This window comes from Xenopus laevis, chromosome 9_10L (assembly GCF_017654675.1).
Source record: "Xenopus laevis strain J_2021 chromosome 9_10L, Xenopus_laevis_v10.1, whole genome shotgun sequence".
NCBI classification, from domain to species: Eukaryota; Metazoa; Chordata; class Amphibia; order Anura; family Pipidae; genus Xenopus; species Xenopus laevis.
In genome coordinates this window covers 223866-239415 of record NC_054387.1, presented here as the reverse complement: position 1 = coordinate 239415, position 15550 = coordinate 223866, and the positions used below count along the sequence as shown (strand labels likewise).

The 15550-nt window shown below is 38.9% G+C and overlaps 1 protein-coding gene across 1 annotated transcript in view; it reads left to right on the top strand.

Annotated features, from left to right (window-relative positions):
* The window catches only part of abca5.L (ATP binding cassette subfamily A member 5 L homeolog), a 41807-nt gene that overhangs the window by 24359 nt on the left and 1898 nt on the right, over window positions 1–15550 (top strand). The window contains exons 14-37 of the mRNA XM_018234670.2: window positions 164–283; window positions 1287–1425; window positions 1592–1682; window positions 2143–2282; window positions 2382–2501; window positions 3536–3740; window positions 5209–5378; window positions 5817–5944; window positions 6302–6439; window positions 6691–6801; window positions 7057–7227; window positions 7686–7799; window positions 8747–8884; window positions 9041–9115; window positions 10024–10115; window positions 10624–10741; window positions 10988–11105; window positions 11213–11304; window positions 12093–12265; window positions 13022–13097; window positions 13195–13289; window positions 13890–14009; window positions 14717–14866; window positions 15248–15327. Coding sequence (XP_018090159.1) covers window positions 164–283; window positions 1287–1425; window positions 1592–1682; window positions 2143–2282; window positions 2382–2501; window positions 3536–3740; window positions 5209–5378; window positions 5817–5944; window positions 6302–6439; window positions 6691–6801; window positions 7057–7227; window positions 7686–7799; window positions 8747–8884; window positions 9041–9115; window positions 10024–10115; window positions 10624–10741; window positions 10988–11105; window positions 11213–11304; window positions 12093–12265; window positions 13022–13097; window positions 13195–13289; window positions 13890–14009; window positions 14717–14866; window positions 15248–15327 — 2974 coding nt within the window. The remainder of the gene's footprint in view (window positions 1–163; window positions 284–1286; window positions 1426–1591; window positions 1683–2142; window positions 2283–2381; window positions 2502–3535; window positions 3741–5208; window positions 5379–5816; window positions 5945–6301; window positions 6440–6690; window positions 6802–7056; window positions 7228–7685; window positions 7800–8746; window positions 8885–9040; window positions 9116–10023; window positions 10116–10623; window positions 10742–10987; window positions 11106–11212; window positions 11305–12092; window positions 12266–13021; window positions 13098–13194; window positions 13290–13889; window positions 14010–14716; window positions 14867–15247; window positions 15328–15550) is intronic.

Sequence of the window (15550 nt, the reverse complement as noted above, 5' to 3'; positions counted from 1 at the left end):
AAGAAATTTTCAGTTGCACATCCCACATGCTGTGGCAGTGACCAAAAGGCAAGGAATTATTTTTTTTTTCAGCCAAATGGTATGTGCTGTTGATGTGAGGTTTTTCAATCATGGAGAACGATCCCGTGACAACTAAATGTTTTGTCATTATTTTTATTTTCAGATAAATAAGATCTTATTTGATTTGGATATGCAGGCCCTGAAACACAACCATGCCAGAACTCTCAGCATTGGCCAGAAACGGAAACTCTCTGTGGCCATTGCTGTTCTGGGAAACCCCAAGGTATTTATTGAAACTAACTGTTTTGATATAGGTATATCTATTTCGTTTAAAAAATTGTCACTTCCATCCTCTCCCAGTGTAATCTAAATAAAAATAACCTATTTACATCCATTCAATTTACATAGACTGAGCAAAATTCAGTACAGTAATCTATAGCAACCAGAAAATTTACTTTAATTATTCTATCTGCTGCATGACTGATCATGATCACACCTAATTGACTCAATTCAGTAGCCCATAGCAAACAATAATCAGTTTTGCTTATTGTTAGTAAATGATCCTCACTATTTAGTAGGGATCCACCGAATCCACCATTTTGGATTTGGCCGAACCCCCGAATCCTCCACAAAAGATTTGGCCAAATACCGAACTGAATCCGAAACCTAATTTGCATATGCAAATTAGGAGTGGGAAGGGGAAAGCGTTTGTTACTTCCTTGTTTTCTGACAAAAAATCACGCAATTTCCCTCCCCGCCCTAATTTTCATATGCAAATTAGGTTTCGGATTCGGTTCGGAAGGGCAGAAGGATTCGGCCAAATCCTGCTGAAAAAGGCTGAATCCTGGATTCGGTGCATCCCTACTATTTAGTACAGGAGTGCTCATACTTTACTAATGCAGGGTCTACTTTTAGTGATGTTGTCCTATTATGATCTACATCCATAATGGCATTGTTTGCATTCTGTTCCATGGAAAATATTACTTAAATATTGATTTATAAGAAAGTGTATATTGCTATAATTACAAAACAACTATTTCTTCTGTATCCTTACAATAATAAGTATCTGAATGAAATAGGAGGGTAATTTAGTCCAGCTGTTTGTGGACAGTGTCTTGAGATCTACTGATCACCAGCTAAAAGTCTACTGGTAGATCTGTATGGGCAGCCCTGATTTAGTAGCGTGTCTGGAAGAAGCTGCAGGAGAGCAGTACAAACAGTAATGAAGGCATAATAATGCCTGACCCTATTTACTGCCTGACATTCACTGTGACATGTGTCTGTAGGTTTTGCTTCTGGATGAACCCACTGCAGGCATGGACTCATGCTCTCGGCACACAGTGTGGAACCTGCTGAAGAACCGGAAGGGAAACCATGTTACTGTATTCAGCACTCACTGTATGGAGGAGGCAGATATTCTTGCAGGTATATGGTGAAAAATAATCCTGATCCTGTGACCAGCTGCACCAAACTTGTAACTTATTTAAAGTGTGACCGTACACTTGCTTGTTGTGATAACCAAAATCCTTGTTACCACATAAGGTTAATTTTTGATGAATGTAGACTGAAGCAATTTCTAATTGTACTTTAGATCGTAAAGCAGTGATTTCACAGGGTTCGCTCAAATGCATTGGTTCCTCGCTGTTTCTCAAGAGCAAATGGGGTGTCGGCTACCGCTTAAGGTATTTCTCGTTTTTATTTTGCATCATTTATTTTCTCGTGCAATCTGGATAAAATACGCTTAATACTCTGATCAGAGGTTGCATTTGCTTGAGCCCTTTAACCTAGCTTGAGAATAACTTTTAGAACTATTGGAACATTAAGGGTTATTTAATAAAAGACCAAATTGGACTAATTGGTTTCTGTGGGTTACTAGACTTTGTGCAAACTTTGTAACATTAGCCCTTTGGCCTCTGTTTGTATTTGTGGTGCACTAGGTATTTGGCAGCAGCACAACTTGCTTATTTCAAAATATCTCAAAGTGTAGTAGTGCCCCTTTAAGTAGTCCCCCTAACCCTAAAGCAGTCCATCACTGTAAGGTGCTGATTGAGGCTCTATTGAGACATGTCTCAAGTGCGGGTCAAAAAGGGCAATGGCATATGAGGCAATTTGTAAGACAAATTCAAATGTCTCTCCTTGCAGCATGGATATCAAGAAACCCTGTGATGTGGATGCCCTGTCTTCACTCATTACACAGCACATTTCTGGAGCAAGTTTAATGCAACAGAGCGAGAATTCATTGCTCTATTCATTGCCACTAAAGGATGTCAACAAATTCCCAGGTAAAGTTTATTTATAAAATGTTCTCGTTTACATGGGAAATATTGCAGTGCAGAGATCTACTGTTAGGGTACCAAGATCTCCTATTACCTACTCCGTAGGTTTATTCTCTGCCCTGGACAGTGGATCAGACTTGGGAATAATCACATATGGAGTGTCAGCCACCACGTTGGAAGATGTTTTCTTTAAACTGGAGACAGAGGCAGAAATTGATCAATCAGGTAATATTCAACAAAGAACCCAAAATCCTTCAGGCATGTGAAAAAGCATATGGATATGCCCTAAGTCTATTTTTTTCTTCTGCCTGGTTGTGCTAGCCTATGGCCCTGACAATGTGCTCCTGCAGTAGTAGTCTTTGCTCACCTGACATATCTGGGCAATCTCTATCTTTTGTCAATTATTTTTGATTGCCCTAATGAAATTCCCTAATATATGGAGAAGAGCTACCAAAGGGGATAGAACAAAGGGCCTAGACTAGTCCCACCTACACATATGCCTCACAACTGTCAGTAAGAGGTGACCATAAGACAGAAACTGAGTTTTTCAGTTTCCATATCACTGCTACTAAGTCTGGAAGCTACATTATATGACTCTGCTTCAGTATGGGGCTGAATCTGTTTGTGAGTGTAAGTTATTAAAATTGTAATTTGTCACTATCCCTTTAAACTCTCCTTCTACATAGGTTAGTAAGCAGTGGGCTGCTTTATTAGAAAATATAATATAGGCTTTAAAGAGAGACAGTGACACCTTCCTATTAAAACCTGGAACGTGTCACAATCCATTTAGCCTTCTACTTACTAATTTCCCTAAGGTACCATTTATGAATAAAATCTCCCAAATACAGAATTCACAAATGAGAGCCCCAGTGCAAATGATAAAATCAGACTTTTTTTTTTTCATTAGCCAATGACACAAAAACGTAGCTTTTCCGCAGTGTGGTTGCGTTCACATTTTAATGGCAAATACAGTAGAAGCATTCCTGCCTGAATATGACCTTTTTTAATTTTTTCTTTATGCAAATTTTAAAATATCAATTCACAAATGAAAGGATTAAACATAGAAATGTGGCTTCACTGGGCATGGGACACTTGAATCCGCAGTAGAGTAAGAGCATAAACAGCCGTCCTTCCAATAGTCTAGATGAGCCAGTATAAATCTAATGCCAGTTTTACTACCCTTCTTATCCCAGCTACAAGAAAGGAAAAGTGTGTATCAGAAATAAATTGTATGATCTTTTTTTTCCTCATATCTAAAGATAATGGGATCTTCAGTCAAAGGAACCTGGAAGATGAGGGCAAATGGAAATCCATGGAAGACATAGAGCAGGGATTGTTGGAACTGTCACTAGAATCATCGCCCTGTTCGGTGAGCGGTTCAGCTCTATGGAAGCAGCAGGTTGCGACTGTAGCCAAGTTACATTTCCGTAATTTGCATCGGGAGACTAAATCTTTACGATGTATGTAAGTATATGTTGGGCTGTTGTCCTGCCATTTTGACTAGTTTACAGTTAAAAGACAAGAGAAAATGATTGCTTTTTTATGTCTGCTATAAAACTCCATATTTAGATCAATGTTTTTTTTTATGTGGTTTTTGTTTTATTCTCATAGGTACTGTGGTTCACTCTGATGCCTTTCTGGTTGGGCTAGGCCACTGGCACACTTCCCAGTCTTTAATTTAGCACCTGTCCTTTCCTGAGCTAGCCACACTCTATCATCACAGCATGACCTTTTGTCCTGCCTCTGAAAATATTTTATTTGCTATTATAATAATTATGCAGGCGGACCTTTATTGTGTTCATTCAATGTCTGGTCTCAGCAGATGCAGGGCAGGGAATAATGTATTCTTTTCAACACAAGTAAACTGATATCATACAAAGAACAGATAAGTAAAAGAGTGTTCCTACTGGCATACAAGGTGTGTAACAACAGTCACATAGTGCACCCCACATTAAAATATGCTGATCCTCCATGAAGTTAAGGGAACAGGTTTGATATAGCAAAATTCCTTTCAAGAATTGTTTTGATGTGTTGTCATTACCAGAACATTTGTAAAATAGAGCCCCTGAAGCAGACATCAGTAGGAGTTGGATACATTTAGCCAAGTTTCTCTGGTTTATAGCAGATTTGTCTGATGAATGTTATTTTTTTAAGTCTGTATTTAGCAGCAATTGAGATGTCTGCTCCTAGAATATGCTGCCATCATACAGGAGATATTTTAGTGAACTCTGTTTTGCTCATACTAGTCAATATGGAATGAGTTTGATTATACTATTTGGCCTGACTGGAACAGCAAGGAGTGAAGGTTTGCTGTGACTTCTTTTATTTCTCATCTGCCAATGCACAATGCACTAGTTGGCAGATAAGATTTCCAAACAGACAAGTTGGACAAACCAAGTTCAGATGGATGTTGGGCATGATTGTGGGCCACCCTTCAAACACTGAAAATGGAACTAAACTAAGTTATCACTATATGTATAGACAGAGGAAAATGTTATGGTCCAGTATTTGTTCAGAGTGGGATTGTATAGTGCTCTGCCATAGTGACAGTGGAGGGTCCATGTTTTTTTTGTGTTATTATTTGCCAGCAATTGTGGATAGGGTGCATTGTTGTTGGAATTTGTTTGTAGACCATAATATGCTCACCATGTTTATTTATCCAGAGAGCCTGGAATCTTCAACGTTAATTCTCTTTTGTTTTGGTGAATACTATTGGTGTAATCTCTCCATCATTACATGCATGTGCCATTTTATTCCTTATCCAAAAATATTTATCCTGCCTCAAATGGCTTTATTTGTAACAGCCCTAATTCAGATGGCTTTCTTTGGACAAAATATAGGAACTGAGCATTTCCCAAATATATTGCTTTATTTATAATTATCTCCACCTTACATTTGCCATTATTATAGCAGTCCATCTTTTGTCTTTTAGGTGCTTGTGCCTGTTATTCTTCCTGGTGCCACAGGTGACTCTGTATCTCCTAGGCCTGTCCTACCACCAGTCGCTGGCTCCCATCAGACTCTCTGCAGATATGTACTTTTCCCATCCGAAGCTAAAAAGCCACAAGTTCCTCACAAGCCTTCTGCTGCAGAACTCTACTGGTATTTCAAGAAAAGTATTCTCTATGTACTCCACTATTTATTGTTAAGGGAATGCTAAATCCAGTTGCAATATCCTAGCACCAGAGAAAAATTAATTAAAGAGACCTATGCATATGCTACAAAGCTGCATGTAATATAATTAAGGCTCTTTTGAACACAATTGAAATTATGGAATTCTGTTTTAAGTGTCAGGTAAAATGGTTGAATGCAAAGACATTACAGGAAAGGCAGTACGTTCAGATACATTATTTGAATCTTTGGTGTTACTAAGACATTTAAGACTTCTATTATTTATTTTCGAATGGAAAGACTCTTTCAGCCTAACATGGACTTTGGGAATATGTATTGGCTGTGAGCATGTGAACAGCAAACTATCCAATCATTTTATTCTTTATAGCCATAGAACATCATGTGGTTGCTTTACCTTCCTATTTACAGGTGAAAATATCGATGAGCTCCTTGGCAACTTGAACAGCCAAAAGATAAAAGTCGACTTGATCAATGGAAGTGACTACATATCGGCATCTCCCCATAATGCAGTTTTGAATGTGTTCCTGTCTGGAAAGGTAAGGACTTCTTCCCTAGTGTTCCCTATCTGTTTAATTTAAAGTATTCCTGCCCCCTTCAGTGCTCACCTTCAAGAAACATGTGTGGCCAAACATCATAGAAAGCTTCTGGGAATACTTCATGAGATTTCAGCGTTGAGTAAACGATAACCTCTCAGATAATACATGACAAATGTTTGGAAACGCCTTGCTTCAGTTAATTAGTGTTAAACCAGGATTATGATAACTGGAAGTAGTGTTGCTATGAACATCATTGGAAATGTTCATTTCTCTAGATGGGCATAGAATGATGAACGTTTCTACATGCTATGGTGTGTTTCCCTGATCTATATACCTTCTTATTTCAATTTCATGCAGCATTATACATATGAAGCCATTTTCAATGCCTCAATGGTGCATTCCCTGCCTGTTCTCATCAACACAATCAGTAACACTGTGCTCAGGCAACTTGGTGTCAATGAGAGTATCGAAGTCTGGAATAGCCCCTTTTACCAGGTGATGAATAGCATTTACAAAACCATTGATCTATAGCAATGTATTGAGTAGGCTGTGACAGCTTTCACATTATGAACTGTGTTTTCATACAGCACCAAACTTAAAAGGCCCAGCATGTAACTGTTGCTTACTTCTGTAAGGGGGCAGTTCACCTTTAAAAGCTCTTTTTTATGATGTGGACAATGATATTATGACACAAGTTTGCAGTTTGTCTTCACTTTTTATTTTTTTTCCATTCTTCTTTGTGTCAGGACTTTTTACACACATCCTACGGATTCGATTTTTATTTTCTCATCGCATATCTGGGAATCATGACAGGCATGCTACCGTATATTGCTATGGAAAATGCCTATAACTATAAGGTAGGTTATTTTTAATTTCCCAGTATTGAGTTTCTGTGAAAAACCATTTATTGTTTGGTTGTGGTATGTCCCACTCAAATGTCAATTTGGCCCATCAGGGTACCTGGAAAACTCCTTTTTGTCAGTAGGTCCTTTTGTTCACCCAGTTATATGAAATTCCAAAATTAAGTGGAGTAATAGAGTTGAAATATTTTAAGGTCTCTTGCTGTCAAGCAGCATGTTTGAGATCTCAGCCCTTTTTCTCTTCTGTAACAGGTAAAAGCTTATTCTCAGCTGAAGATGGCCGGCCTATACCCATCAGCTTATTGGGTAGGACAAGCTGCAGTGGACATGCCTCTCTTCTTTCTGATGCTTCTTTTCATGGTCGGAAGCATGCTTGCTTTTAAATCTGGAATTGATCTCCATGCTGGAACAGTGGTGGCAATGGTGGGCATTTTTGCAGCGTATTGTGAAACCGTTCTTTGATGCCACTGAAGTGTTCTGGTGGAGTCTAACAGTTGTCAAGGCTATATGCATGAAGAAATAATGAAAATCCACTTTGGATCACAGGGGTCCTTTTTCTGGCGCAGAAGAAGGACCCCTGTGGTCCAAAACATGTAGTGCCATGCATCTCTGAATAAATTCACAAAGAAATGACACTTACCGTATCTGCTTTTCAGTGGATTTTCATTATTTTTGCAGCATGATAAAGCAGTTTTTTGTGACATAGATAGTATGGGCATATCTAGATTTTGTCACAAGGGTTGAAAATGATGTCTGTCGTCACTCCCAATTTAACCCCTGCAGATGTATCTTGTGTGATTACTTTACTGTTTATATTGTTGCACTAATAGATTTTCCTCTACGTGTGTTATACACTGTTCACCTTCATTTGTCATGTTCAGATTTTCTGCCTCATTGGCTACGTCCCTGCAGTTGTGCTTCTGACATACGTGGTTTCCTTCACTTACAAACTTATCAGTGACACCAGGCAGTGGTGGTCCTTAATCTTTGCAGTGGTAAGTTGTTTTTTTTTTTTAAATAGATCTTCTAGCTTAGTGGGCTGCATATTGTTTTCTGTCTGTTAGGCTATAGATAAACATATGGGTCTGACTTTAATATGTCTTCTCAGTGACTCTACTTCCAGCCATTGCCTTGGTGATGTCACACCCTGCTGTTAAGTCATTCTGTTGTAAGAAGTGTATGGCTAGAGTTTTTGGAGGCGATAGGTAGCATTATTGACAAAATCAGTAGAGCAAGGGTTAATAGAATGGTTGAATCAGCATGCCAGTAGAAACACCCCTACTGAAGCAATGGGAAGCACTGCAACAGGAATATTGTGGGGTCTTTCATATTTTTCTACTAAAAAATTTCAGTGGCAATCTTTTTCTGAATCTTAGGTCTCAACAATAAGGCCACCGTGATCTGATTTTGTTGGACTGGAGACTCATTCTAACTGGTTGGATCACTGCATTACAAATGCACATGTTAATTGAAAACATATTCATTCATGCACACCAAGTGCAAACCACACTGAAAGTAGTTGCAATATAAATACAGCAAAACAGGTATCATAAGGTTGCCATGCATTCACTGATAAAATCGAATCTATATGATTATCAGATTGTATTGGGGCCCATAGAACGGAGGCCGTGGTCCCTCATATGCCCCCCTATGTTTGGCCCCTGTACAGATCAGTCACAGAGAGTACCAGATCTGCTCATATATGGGAGCCTTTTGCTTTTTTCTAAGGGAAACAGATGAATACTGGGGAGCAGTTTCAAAATCCAAGATGCAGCTGTGAATTCATTTTTTGTCTCATCTGATTTACTGTTTATTGTTGGGTGACATCTATATTAAATTAGATCACATGGACTCACCCCAAATAACATTACAGCCCAGTTTTGGCTACCTATCTGATATTTGATTTGACGTATATCATGTATTTTTTTTCTCTTTTTCGTAGACCGCTTCCATTTCCATCATTATTATTGAGGCAGCAATCTTCTTTGCAACCAGTGTTACCGTTACACGGCTTCATGTGTTCTTCTCCATATTTTTCCCTGTCTATCCACTCCTAGGCTGCCTTACCTGCTTTATAAAGGTATGCACTTAACCTTCATCCTTTCATGGATTACTTTGGGGTGTACATCAGCAAATCAGCCCCACGTGTTTTTCACATAGCACCTCCTTGGAGGCACCTCTCCGTGCCACAAATATATTTAACAAAAATTTTTTATTTCTCTTGTTTTCTTTGCAGATGTCAAGGAACTTGGCTCACAGTGATGTGCACAGCCTAACTCAGCTTGGAAGGCTCTTGGTGGCAGTGTTTGCTGTAAGTAATGAGGCCCAGTATGTGCTTTGTTATGCACAAACTCTATCATTTCACTGCCGGGAATCTAATCCCCTCTGAATGCTGATGTGGCAGGTACATTATAAACCCTATGGCTCGTCATGCAGCAAATGGTTTATTGATTAAAAACAACCCCTGATGTTCTGATATTATTGCTTTTATCTTTAGATTTGAGTCTAGTCATTCCTTTTAAACTCTAATATGTTTAAATTTATCAGCATCTTCCACAGCAATAACCACCATGATGTAAACCAGACACTAAACTGATATACAGCATTGTGTTTAAAACAGTTGTGCAAAGGCCAAGTGCTGGAAAAGAAACATCCTACAGTTGATCAAGAGACACACAGAAGAGCCAATTAACATGGGTTCTGTCATACTGTACATAATGATGAGTAGCTGCTACTCCTGGTTTCATTTGTTGCTGTGTGTCCTCATAGGATACTATTTCTAGCAAGACTAATTTAGCAGTTGCTCATCTCCCTGTGTGACGCAGCTGCTAAATGATTATTGGCCCAAAGTATGGCAGTAGCAGCAATTGTGGTTTGATATGGCTGGGAAAGTCATCCGGCATTCAATAGTCATACCCTTGCTGAACTACACTTCCCATCAAACCTCAAGTAAAGAAAAAAAATGCAACCTATATTAGATTTATATAAATTACTAATTATAAACCAAAGTTTACTCTGAAAAATGCACTTTTTTATTATGTTTCTTATATGTTGCTGGTAAAATAAATGTAAAAGGTAATGGAGTCAGTCTTTTCAACAGTTCCCAAACACTGTCATTGTGAAATGTGAGCAAAAAAGGATTCCAAAAAGATTCTGAATCCGTCCTAGAATATGACTGATAATAACTGAGGTTTTCGTTCATTTTTGTTTCCTTTGCAGCCTTACGTGCATTCTCTGATCTTCTTCTTAATCCTGCGCTATCTGGAGATGAAAAATGGTGGGCGATCCATAAGGAAAGATTCAGTTTTTAGGTAGGCTTGCTCATTTTGCACTGGTTTTTAAGATGCAAACTAAAGGTGCATACTGTATTTACCAAAGAGTGAATTAAGGGCTCACATGCGTGACATTTCGCCCATTTCCATGGACCTATTTATAAGTGGGTGAAAATGTTCACACATTGATAAATACACTCTTAAATATCTCATGGAATTGAATAGAGAGCAGAGAAATTGCACTTTAGCAGACTCAAAATTCACTCTTTGGTAAATATGCCCCAATGTTTTGGCATTGATGCAATGTGATTAATTTGTTAAAACAATATTTTCATTATAACTATTTATCCCTGGCTACCAATCAAATGCTTGCATTCATTGTTTACCTATGCAGCTGACTGAAAAAAATCAAATACTTGATTGGTTGCTATGAGTTACTGCTCATGGGCAAATAAAGTTTATAAATGTGCCTCAGTATGTTAAATGTGCTGCAGTTTATACAAAGAGTTGAAATTATAATTACAAAAAAAAACATTGTCTTATACAGAAGCCAAATAAAAAAAACCAAGCCATGGAAGTTCGCTGAAGTACCTGAAGATGAAGATGAGGACGTCCGGGTGGAGAGAGCTCGGGTGGGTGAATATATGGCACCGGACTGTAATGAGGTAAGAGGACAACTCAAACACATTGATTGGGTCAGATGAGAGATGTACTGTGTAGAACTACTGTATCTTCTCAATGGCCACAATTCATTGAATGCAATATGTACTGCTTAAAATAACTCCAGGAGGAAGGAAAGGCTACTTATGGTTTGATGGTTTCAATCATTTGAAGTGAATTAATAAATTGAATGCATTTTTGTTTTTTTGCATTCATTTTATTGAAATAAACTGACTGTGATTTTCTTGCAGAAACCAATGGTGTTAGTTAGTGGCTTGCACAAAGAACAGGATCAAACTGGTAAAACAATTCTTGGGAAAGCAATGAGGAAACTTGTAGTGAATAATGTATCCTTTTGTGTAAGGAAAGGTCAGTTTTTTGAATTTCTTCTTTTCATTGATACAATTTTGCAGAGACAAAATTCTTGCTCAACCCCTCCTAGAAGACTAAGGTAAAAATAGTTTTCTTGGTTCCAGGAGAAACACTGGGGCTGGTAGGACCAAACGGAGCCGGAAAAAGTACCCTGCTTAACATGCTGGTGGGACAGAGTGAGCTGGATGCTGGCCAGGTGAGTGACCCATGGGATCATTTCATGAAAACATTTATTGTGTGTCCATACTAACTGACATTAAAGGTTGGCAGAGACATAACTTCTTTCAAAGAAAGTGTCTTCCTGTGAGACTGAAGATCTCATTTATGAATCAAGTACCAAGTCCAAAACTCCTACACAAGCTGTCATGTTTTTCATGAATTGTGCACTAGTCACGTCGCACAATTTAGTGTCACTAACAGTGTACCAGTGCATGTGACATCAGTAATAGACTTTGCATCCAAATTACTTGACACTACTCATCCAGGCATCCATAGGGGGACCCAAAGTCCAGATATATACACATGCACAATGGATACCCACCATGAATTGCCTCACATCCTACACTTTAGGCATATGAGTTAGGGCAAGGATAAGTGTCTTCTCTAAATAAAAAGACCAACTCAAGAAATGCCTAATTCGTACAATCAAATGTCTCTAACTCTAGGTTCCATTATAGTGAACTCAATATAACTAGTCAAGAGTCAAGGTATTATAGTGATGTGTGTAGCACATCTGCGGCAACTCTTAATGAGAGCCCTTAGAAGATTCCATAATAATAATTGGTACAATCTGTAGGATTCCGTAGTGCATTGCATTGATAATAAAGTGCAGTCATTCCAAGAACTCACAGATAAATATCCACTTTCTATGTGAAAACTTTAAGCCTGCTAGAGACAGCCCAACTTTGAGGAGACTATAATATTTCAGTCGATAAAATACATAATTTTTCGTGGTTCAGAGAATTCCATTAAATGCTTTTACAGATATTGATGGGAGATCCAGCTGCAGGCGAGACAGGCCTCAGCCCACCAAGGTTTGTGGGATATTCCCCACAAATAAACTATTTTTGGCCAGAGATAAAGCTTCAGGAGCACCTTGACGCCTATGGAGCCATCAAAGGCATGAACAGCAGCGTTCTGAAAGAAGTAACAAGGAGGTAAATGTCCACCTACGAGGGAGTGAACAGACCACAGAATATCAGAAAAAAATTCAATGTTCTGAAGCTGGAGGGTGGAAGGTTCAGGAGAAATGTTAGTAAGTACCATCATACTTTATAGAAAGGATGGTAGATTTCTGTCACAGCCTTTTTTGCCAGTGATGGGCCAGTAGCACAAACTATTGAATAAGACTCTGGCCAGTTATAGATATAGAGGCAGAAAAGCAACAGATAAAATATCTGCAAGCATCAACGGGCAGGCTGTGTGGGATAATGGGTTCTGCCATAGCACTGTTTTCTTATTGTACTGCATGAAATCAGGGTTTAACCTGACCACGTTTTAATTGGTGGGCCATTTCATGAAACATTTCAGCCAGGGTTTTTCCCAGCAAGCCTGTAGAGTACTTTAGCTTTTCTATATTCCCATAGATAAATTAGCTAGTGGATCTTTATACTAAGTAGCAGGACATAAAGGTGGGCTGTCAGGGAGGCATAACATTTAGGCATAACAATCTATGGGAGCTTTTGGGAATTTTGGTTTCCTGAAGTTACAATGCAGTCATTGTTTGTACTCCCACCAGAAGAACTAGACCATTTTTTCTTTTGTATCTACCTACAATTCTTTGAAGTCATGATATTATTGAGTAATGTACTCACTTGTGTAAGTGCATTTACTCGAGTACTGTTTTGTGTGATTGCACGATCTCTCTGCTGCTCTTCCAGTAATTAGTGTTAGTTACCTTGCATCTTTTGCAGAATAGTTGAAACCTTGGACCTGAAGGAACACCTCCAGGAGCCAGCCAAGAAGCTCTCAGTCGGAAACCAGAGAAAGGTGACTTCTCGATCTGTTTTCCAGGTTTTTTCTTAATGCAAATGTATTGAGTGGGGAAGGTCATTTCCATGTCATATCTCTCTTCCCTTTACTGTAGCTGAGCTTTGCACTGAGCATGCTGGGTAATCCTGATATTGTGCTTCTAGAAGAACCCTCCACTGGCATGGATCCCAAAAACAAACAGATTATGTGGTCAGTATTAATGAAAATATACATTTTTATTGACACTGCAGATACAAAACAGCAACTCCCTGCCTTTCTCCAACAGCTCAGTTGATGTGGGGTCATGTGAAATTGTAGTTCTGCAAAATCTTTGGGTTTAGATATTGCCTGTTCTTGTGTTGGAGCATAGACCTTACTTTTTAGTATTTATCTGTCTTTAGTGTAACAATTAGGGATGCACCGAATCCACTATTTTGGATTCGACCGAACCCCCGAATCCTTTGCGAATACTGCACCAAATCTGAATCCTAATTTGCATATGCAAATTAGGGGTGGGAAGGGGAATTTTTTTTTACTTCCTTGTTTTGTGAGAAAAAGTCACGGAAGTTCCCTCCCCACCCCTAATTTGCATATTCCGATTTGGTTCAGCCCGGCAGAAGGATTCGGCCGAATCCGAATCCTGCTGAAAAAGGCCAAATCCTGGCCGAATCCCGAACCGCATCCTGGATTCGGTGCATCCTTAGTAACAATACAACACTGTAGGAAGAAAGAGCACACTGAAGTATTGACCTTGGACCCCTTGTATTATGGATCTGTTTTTATATGAGCACCTTCTATTTCTCTCCACAGGAAGCTGATTAGAACTACATTAAAGGGCAAGGAACAGGCAGCTGTGATTACAACCCATTCCATGGAAGAGGCTGAAGCCATCTGTGACAGGGTTGCCATTATGGTATCCGGCCAGTTAAGGTCAGCAGACCTATCATTTTGACATTATATATATATGTGTGTGTGGGGGGGGGGGGGGTGTTACTAAAGGCGTTGCAGAGACCCATAACCGGAAAAAAAAAAAACATAAAAAATTAACACCAAATGCAAACTCTCTCAGAATATTATTAAAGGTAATGGTAGAGGACTGTTGCCAAAAGTTTTCTTTATATAGTTTGGCTACATTGCCACCACCAGATTCAAGCAGGCAAACAATGGTTTGATATTTATTACCAAGCGTAATAATGGTTATCACCTAACGGGGCATTCCAGATTTAACATTTTCTTTTTAACATTTAAAAAAAAAAGTGTTTCAATCCTTAATCCTAATTTTCAATTTGCATCAGGAATTAATAATTCAGAAAGGTGTTTGAACTCAGCACTGCTACTAAACTATAACTCACCATAGAGCAAAATAGAGTTCAATTGCTCAGAGCAGTCAAACATTCTGCTGCATTGACCTGTCTATTTGCTTTGATAAATGTGTCAACGTTTGGTAACTGTGCTAACATTGTAACTGCTGGGAATACTTTATCATCCCTCAGATCACATTTTAGTAAATCTGCTTCTATGCAAAATACATTTCAGGTGCCAAAAAGTCAATGAAAAGGAGAAACAAAAGAGAAAGTCCATAATGAATTTATTTTGTCTCCGTTGCCAACATGAGTCTATTTCTAAATACCCCACAGATACATTGGCTCTGTCCAGCACCTGAAGAGCAAATTCGGTCGATATTTCTCACTAGAGCTAAAACTTGATACAAGAGCCAGAGATCAGAATGTGGAGCTTATTCACAAGGAGATCCTGCAAATATTTCCCAATGCAAGTCACCAGGAGAGGTAATTTAGGCTGATATACGGATATGGGATCTGTTATATGCGGAATGGCTGGGACTTGGGGTTCTCTGGGTTTTTTATTTTATTATAATTCATTTGAAAAGAATGTAACCATTAAATATACAAGGCATGGGAGAAGCACTTCAGTTACTTATCATACGGGCACAAATGTCCTTAGGTCCCATATACAGACTGGGTACATGGTTGACCAGGCCCAGATTTATGAGAAGGCCACAAAGGCTCAGTGCCTGATATGTAAATCCGGCCCTGGGGTTGACATTATAGTTGTTTAAAATAGCAGAAGCAAATCCTAGTACAAAGGCCTCTTCTTAGCTCTCTCATCTCTGATCTGTGCAGTTTTTCACTTGTCCCTCTGAATTTCAGCTTTTCCTCTCTGATGTCTTACAAAGTTCCTAAGGAGGATGTGGAGTCCCTCTCCCAGACATTCTCTGAACTGGAACAAGGTACGGTGCCCTTTTTTTTGCAAATGGAGAGTGACGGAATGTAATTTACTCCAAACCTGGCCTAAAATATTTTAAATGTTACTAAAGTGGAATACCTTAACTCAGGGGTCCCCAAACTTTTTTTATCCATTAGCCACATTGAAAAATAAAGAGAGTTGGGGAGCAACACAGACATGCAAAAAGTTCCTGGGGGGCCAATAAGGGCTGTGATTGACTATTAGGT